Source organism: Bison bison, unplaced genomic scaffold (genome assembly GCF_000754665.1).
Source record: "Bison bison bison isolate TAMUID 2011002044 unplaced genomic scaffold, Bison_UMD1.0 scf7180017864080, whole genome shotgun sequence".
Taxonomy (NCBI): domain Eukaryota; kingdom Metazoa; phylum Chordata; class Mammalia; order Artiodactyla; family Bovidae; genus Bison; species Bison bison.
In genome coordinates this window covers 4886078-4893823 of record NW_011494652.1, presented here as the reverse complement: position 1 = coordinate 4893823, position 7746 = coordinate 4886078, and the positions used below count along the sequence as shown (strand labels likewise).

General features: G+C 51.4%; 1 protein-coding gene across 1 annotated transcript in view; it reads right to left on the bottom strand.

Annotated features, from left to right (window-relative positions):
* The window catches only part of SPTBN2 (spectrin, beta, non-erythrocytic 2), a 38839-nt gene extending 32028 nt beyond the window's left edge, over positions 1-6811 (bottom strand). Inside the window, exons 1-3 of the mRNA XM_010837727.1 lie at positions 6726-6811; positions 5490-5619; positions 2299-2477 (exon numbers count right to left, since the gene is read on the bottom strand). Of these exons, the coding sequence (XP_010836029.1) occupies positions 2299-2455 (157 nt within the window). The 5' untranslated portion in view covers positions 2456-2477; positions 5490-5619; positions 6726-6811. The remainder of the gene's footprint in view (positions 1-2298; positions 2478-5489; positions 5620-6725) is intronic.
* Positions 6812-7746: the final 935 nt, after the last annotated feature.

Genomic DNA, 7746 nt, shown 5'->3' with positions numbered 1-7746 from the left:
CCCTCGAGACCTGCCGGTCTGGCCTGGAGTTGCCTCGGAGTGCACCAGACCCGAGAGGGCCGGTCCCCACCCGCATCCCTCGCCTCCCCCGCGCCCCAGGTCAAGTCCTGCTTCCGAAGGTTTGCAGGGGTGTTGAGGATGCCCCCTGGCTGTGACTCTGGGAGGTCCCGCTCAGGACGTGGGCTTTGATCCCCAGCTCCGAGAGCCCCGAGAAAAAGAAATCCCGGGAAGGGCCAAGCCAGCTCAGTACTAGCCAGGCACGGGGCTATGCCGGTTGCTTACTTTCCTTCATTTGTGAAATAGATGGTGTTATCTTCCTCCCTTGTTTGTCATTCTCACTTCCAGTTCCAGATCCTTCCCTGCCCTGGGGCCCATCAGGCCGTCCTGGGGCCAGGCCATCCCAGGCCCCCAGTACACCCACAGCTGGGCACATCTACCTGACTCCCTTCCCACTTAAATATATATATATATAGCGACCCCCATGGACTGCAGCTTACCAGGCTTCTCTGTCCATGGGATTTTCCAGGCAAGGGTACTGGAGTGGGGTGCCATTGCCTTCTCCATATATATATATATATATATATATTTGGCTGCTCTGGGTCTTAGTTACTGCAGTGGGATCTTGAGTTGTGGCATGGGGATCTTGTTCCCTGATGAGGGATTGAACCCAGGTCCCCCGACTCTTCCTTGGGAGAGCCAGGTTCTCCCTGGTTCTCCCCCTTGGGAGAGCAGAGTCTTAGCCACTGGACCACCAGGGAAGCCTTCCCGTCCCACCTTTCTATGGGCTTCAGCCCTTGTCACTTACAGCCCACTCCTGTCCCCTCCCATCCTCCTTCATTCAGTATTTTCTGGCACCTGCTGGTGCAAGGCGTAGGGCTGGGTAAAGCCCATACAGCAAGGCCTCCTAAGAAGAGCCCGGTTTAGTAGTACAGATAAACGCCTACCGTCAGCCTGGGTTGGCATGCATTGAGCACACATCGAAATAGTCCTGGGTATCACACGTCATGTGCACACAGCTGTCATGACATTCTAGAGGCTACTCCTACCCAAAATCAGGGTACCAAAGTATCCCAAAGACTTAGTATTCTCTATGACCCATGTCTTCTGCCTTCGCTCAGCGATAGAAACAGTGATGAGTGTTTCACAAGCCTGAGTGTAGCCCTAACCAGAAAGACAGGGGAGCACAGGAGAAAATGATGAGGGATTCCCAGAAGTAATGGAATTACCCGAAGAGCTTTAAACCCCGAGTTCTGGACCATAGGTCCAAAGACTCTAATTCATTGTGTCCAGAAAGGGGTTTGAGAAGCTGTATTTGTGGAAATATCCCTGAGTGATCCTGTCAAAAGTGCAGCCAAGGTTGGGAACCGCCCCCCTGCCAGTGTCTCCCTTCATCCAGGAGGCCACCCCAACCACGCTGGGAGCACTGCCTCTCGGGGAGGAGTAGCTGTGACCTCTTCCACTGCACTGGGCTGGGAGGCCAGCAGGTCAGTGGAAAAGATGAGGGTGGCGTGGAGGAGGGAAACCAAACAGGGTGGGTGGCCTTGGAGTGTGTGGGTGACTCAGCCCCACGCCAGCCGCTGGTGGTGTCAGCTGGCAGCTGCTCTCTTGTTGCCATGGCAACTCCTCCCCAGAACGCAGGGAGGCCCGTCGAACGGGTTTGCTGGTGCTCAGAGGAGCTTGAAGGGGAGAACCCAGGCCATAGTGGAAGGCAGGGGCTGAGGTGGGTGGAGAGCAACCCAGGAGGATGGGCGGTGGAAACCAGCGGTGGGTGGAAGGAACCTGCTTCAGGGAACGGGTAGATGAACTAAAGGGAGGAACAGGCAGCAGGCAGGTGGAAGGAACAGGTGGGGAGGGAGAGGAGCGGCTACTGAACAGGGAGGGGGAACAGGTGTGAGAGATGACAGTGAGAATCAAGGAAGACAGGAGAGGATGAAAGGGAGGGAGAGGTGGGTGGAAATAGAACAGCAAGACTAAGAATGCAAAAGAATTAAGGAACGTGACTCAGGGACAGGGGCCAGGCAGTCAGCTGAGCGCAGAGCGGAGCATGGCTGAGTCTCAGCATCAGCACGGCTTCTCCCTGCTTGGGGGGAAGGAAGCTGGGGCACTTTGTGGATTGCATGTGGTTTGTTCTTGAGGCTGGCATTGCGGAGTAGGGCTTGGTAGAGTGATCTGGATTTCCCACTCTAGTGCAGTAGCTTAGAAAGAGCGTCGGTCTTCCCATGAAGTTGAAGGACTCTTCAAGACAAGCTTCCCTCCCCGGCATCCTCAACATTTCCCCCAGCCCTCCCCTGACCTCACCTGCCAGGGCCTTAATTCGGGACCTCTCAAAGAGGCGGGCAGAGCTGCTGTCATTGTCCCAGTCCGAGTCGGGCAGGTCCCAGCGGTTGTTGATGTCACTGTACTGGCCCTGGATCTCCAAGCTGTCAAAGTCTGTGGGCGACAGGGTGCTGCTCATGGTGGTGGGTGGCCTCCTGCTCCTGCAAGGGGAAATGGGGCCGGTAAGGGGCATCTCGAAGCCACTGAGCCCACCACTCAATATGTCTTCCTCTCCTCCTGCCCTAGATCTGCTCCACTCTACTGATGACCAAAGACTGTGGTTGCTTTCTTTGCCAGTGGAAATCACCCCCGGTGGGAGAGGAGAAGCCATGGTGGAGAAGCTGAGAGACAGGAACACAACAGACACATATGGAGTGAGGTCGGAAGGCGGCGGTGTCTCAGAGTGACATAGTGGAGACAAAGGGCTCCAGAGCCTCAGGCCAGAGACGGGCAGGAGGCAGGGAGCTGAAGGTGGCGATGGCCATCGGGGTGGCTCTGGACAGCAGTGTGTAAACTCCAGGGCAATGCGAGAAGCAGGCCTGGGACCCCATGGGCAATAGGGAGTACAAGCCAGAGTCCTTTCATTCCTGGTTCCACAAACTGTTCAGAGCCCTGCACCTCCCCTACTGCCTCCCACAAGGTGGCTTCCTGTACCCTGGAAGCGATTTAAGATGGAAAGACCCAGATCCTGCTCTCAGGCCAAGCCTGATGCACTGCTAGCAAGTATGGATACAGAGCCCAGGAGTTTTACGGAGGACACAGAATGGTTCTCTCCCCGGTTTCTTTCTTTTGTTTGGGACAGAGAATACTTAATAGGTGCTCGATGAGTATCAGTTGTGATATGTGTCCTCGTCACTTACATGCATCACCTCTGTGGGGCGAGGGACCGCTATCATCCCTATTTCATAGATGAGGAGGTTGCTCCGTAAAAGTTAAACCAGGGTTCAAGGTCACTGGAAGGAGTAGAGTTAGGTTTTGAAGCAGGATTCTTTCTGACGCTGGAGGACAAGCTTTTTTTTTTTTTGCCTCCCTGGGCAGCATGTGGGATCCTAGTTCCCCAACTAGGGATCAAACCTGCGCATCCCAGCATTGGAAGTGCAGAGTCTTAACTGCTGGACCACCAAGGAAGTCCCTGGAGGACAAGCTGTTAATCACAATATTTACATGTTCCTCGAATTTCCTGGAGCCCTCAGAGATCCCTGAGAGAGATCAACAGCCATCCCTCCCTTTCAGGGCTCAGGCTGGGGAAACTGGGACCATGGATGCTTGCCAGCACAACTCACGGCTCTGTGTTACACAAACAACCCTGTCCTTCTCAAAACTAACAAATGAGCTTCAGATTAATTTCTAGGGATTTTTTTTTTTTTAAAACAAAACTCTACAGTTCAAAGTTCTCGAGTAATTCAGCACTCATTCAAGAGCATGGAGGGGGCTGGCTCTGTAACTGAACCCCAAATTCTGCATTTCTCATTTTCCTAGTGCCTCTCAAATACAAAGATATTTTAATCCTTAGCGCCACTTCAGAGGGTTGAGGCTATGACCTTGGCAGTCTCTTGTTCTGGAAAGGAAGTACCTTACCTCCTGTGTGGTTTGGGGGGACAGAAGAAAGAATGGGTGGTGACATGTGGGTGGGGAGGGAGATGTGTTCCCATGGGTTTACAGGGCAGAACTTGGCTTCTGTCATTAAGTGGTTCCACGAAGCGGAATCTGAGGCACCTGAAGGCCAGGACTGCCTACCCCTCCCCTTTCTCCCAAAGGGAAAACAGCAAGGATTTCCCTGGGAGCTCAGGTCTCAGGTTCCTAGATTTGGGCTTTTCATTCCCTTTAATAGGAAAGAGGGGCTTCCTTCATAGCTCAGTCGATAAAGAATCTGCCTGCAATGCAGGAGACCCCAGTTCAATTCTTGCGTTAGGAAGATCCCGTGGAGAAGGAACTAGCAACCCACTCCAGTATTCTTGCCTGGAGAATCCCATGAACAGAGGAGCCTGGCAGGCTATAGTCCATGGGGTCACAAGAGTGGGACACGACTTAGCAACTAAACCACCACCAGTAGGAAAGAGAGCTTCATTTCCACTAAGCTTAGGACTCCTTTCTCATTTAAAATCCATCCTTTCCCCTAATCCCCAGCAGAGTCTTTCAGTTTGCTCTGTAAATATTTATATAAAAATAAATTCTAGGGCAGAGTCAGGGCATCCTGAGGAGAGAATGCTGTAGGCAAGGTGCGACCTGAGCTAGAGTCCCCTAACACTCTCAACCATGGGACAGGGAAGCAGTCCAAAGCCCAGGACCAATTCGAATTCCGTTTCTCTGGGCCCCTCAGCTTAGGGCTTCCCCACCAGCAGCCATGCAAACACTTAGCTCTGGGATGGACATTCCCAGCACGCCCGCTCTCTCTGCATAGTGTGTGTGACCATGCTCTTTGAGACCATTGGACTGCAGCCCACCAGGCTCCTCTGTCCATGGGATTCTCCAGGCAAGAATACTGGAGTGGGTTGCCATGCTCTCCTCTAGGGGATCTTCCCTTCCCAGGGATCGAACCCTAGTCTCTAATGGCTCCTGCATTGGCAGGCAGGTTCTTTACCACCAGTGCCTCCTGGGAAGCCCCTCCCTGCATAGACCTGCCTGAAAAAATCCCTATATACCAGAAGTCCCCAACCTTTTGGGCACCAGGGACCAGTTTCGTGGAAGACAATTTTTCCATGGACTGGGGGTGGAGGGGATGGTTTGGGGATGATTCAAGCATTTATTATACACTTTATTTCTATTATTATTACATCAATTCCACCTCAGATCATCAGGTATTAGATCCTGAAAGCTGGGGACCCCTGCCATATATGATGCTCCCCTTCTATTCTGTGACCCTTTTTTTCTTTTATCAGAAATCACAAACCTCCTAAAACCAGTCTCCAGGGGTATGGCCAATGAGCTGTTGTAAAAGAACTAATTTGGGGGAGCTCCCTGGTGGCCTAGCGGTTAGGATTCTGGGCTTTCGCTGCCATGACCCAGGTTCAATCCCTGGTGGGGGTAAGTTCATGTAAGCCGTGTGGTGCAACCAAAAAAAAAAAAACCCCACTAATTTGGGATTCTTCAGGTGGGCCTATGCTTGCCATTTCTCTCCAGACCCCGCCACTCCCTGTTGGCTCCTTCCCAGCTTTGTCACACATTTTTATTACCTACTTGGTCCCTGAAGGCCTCTGAGGTTTTCAAACCCTGCTTCGTCTTTGTACTCCACAGAAAGCAGAAACGCAAAGCAGCAGACTGTGACCCCGTTTCCAAACTGTGTGTCCCCAGGACCCCTGGAAGCTGCACAAAACCAAACATGTATTGGCTTCTTTTTGCTAATCCAACTTGGTCCCCCTGATGGGACTGAGGTGTGGGATCCAGACCTCTCAGTGAGGTCCAGCTGTTAGAGCTGCTCCTATAACTTGGGGGAGAAAATGTGAAGCTGGAGCCTCCCCTTCTCCCAGATAAAATGGCCCTCTGGCCAAATCCAATTCGAGACATACATGCTTTTCATCCCTGAGTTTCCAGGGATGCCTGCCATTGTATGGGTAAGGAACCAAGATGGCACTGGTGTCCTTAGATCACAGGTCCCCATAGGGTGCTTTCTGGTGTCCTTAAGCACAGCAGTTCTGAGGGCCTCTGAGTTTTGGTTTCCAAGCATTTGGGCTCTGGAGCCCCCTGGCCTTTTAGACAATATGCTGTGTTCCCTGCTACCATCTTCAGAGTCCTATAGATTTCTGTTTCTTTAGATAGATCCCACCCTGGTTTCTTTTCTCTGATTTATCATTCCTTGCTTGTGATCTGGGTCTCCGTACTTATTTCCTTAGTCAGCCTGTACCCCTAGCCTCATGCTCACCTACGTCTCTCTCTTTGCTGGAGAATCATCTACCTGATTGTTCTCCATGGATTCCTGGACTCTGGCAAGAGGACAGTACAGCAGCTAATCCAGATTACAGTTTCACCAACGCCTTATTCTTAGCCGCTGACCTGGAGGCCAGACCTGAGTAGCTTACATTGTTCATGCTACGAGAAAGCCAACTCTCGCCAGCTGCAAGCTTGGGGTCCTGCTAGGTTCTCCGCCCAAGCACTGCTCAGCCTAGTGCCTGTCTTCCAGGGCAGCTGCCCCCTCCCCTTTCCTCCGTTTTGCTGGCATGTAAAGCTAGAAATCCAATCCCTCCGGCTAGAGTCTGTCTTGTACCCTAATTCCCTCTCTCGCCACATCCTCCTCCTGATTAATTCTCTACCTCCCTCAGAGACAGTTGATCATTCCCTCCTCTGTGCTCCCACAGCACTTCAGGATGCTGCTATTATCACGCTTATCGCATTGTATTACAGTTAGTTGTTTATGTGTCTCTCCGCCTGCTCCCTTTTTAACCCATTGAGGACAAGGGTTGGGTTTTACTCACCTTTGTATTTTCCTAGTATGATAGCTATTCAGTAAAGAGATATTGAATGAATGGGCTAGCATTCCTCCCCACTCTCATCAAATGCATTTCTTTTTTTTTTAGGTCTAGAGAAAAAACACAAGGAAAGAATGAAAATGGCATCAGAGAAGAGCCTCTGCTCCTCATCTCTAAAGTTCAGGATTATTCTCAAACTTGCATGAATAACAGTTACTTGGAGGGCTATTAAAACACAGACCAGTGGGCCCTGTTCCCCAGAGCTTCCGATGCAAGAGATCTGGGGGTGGGGCCTGGGAATCTGCATTTCTAAACTGTTCCCAGGGCACACTAAATCTACTGGCCTAGAGACCACATTTTGAGGACCACTGCTGTCCAAAGATGAGGAGCAGTTAGAATTAGAAAAGCTATGAGAGCAGAGAAGACACAACGTTTTAGGAGTGAGTGTGACCTGAGGTTAGCTTCTGGGTCTGTTTAGGCTCTATCCCATGCTAAACTCAAATACAACTTCCCCCGAGAAACCCCAAGACCCACAAAGAGCCGGAAGCCTCAGGCAAGGAGAGAGGAAAATGAAGATGGAGTGGGTTTGAGATCTAATGAGACAAATAGAGCTGATGGCCGGACACAGGCGAATCAGAGGCCCGGAAGGAGGGCGATATGGCTGGAGACGGGGCTGGGAGGCGGAGTTGAACCAATGACAGCAGGAGGGATAACAGATGAGAAGGAGTGGGGACTTTGGCAAAGTAAAAATCTTTTGGGACTCAAAGTATGAATGGACGAGCAAAGAGATAAAAGGAGAAAGAAATCACAAACTCAGGGCTGCTAAGATAGCAAAAGGAAGATGCACACAGGGAGACAAGACAAGCAAGAGACAAAACCCCAGCCTATTCCCTCAAGGCTGTGTTCTTGATAAAGCACCGGGAACTCTCCTCCAAGGAACTTAAGAATTGGGCTGGAGAGTGGGAATGGATTTTTGCTTCATCTTGTCCTTCAGAATCCTCCACTCAGGGCAGAATTATTCAGACTA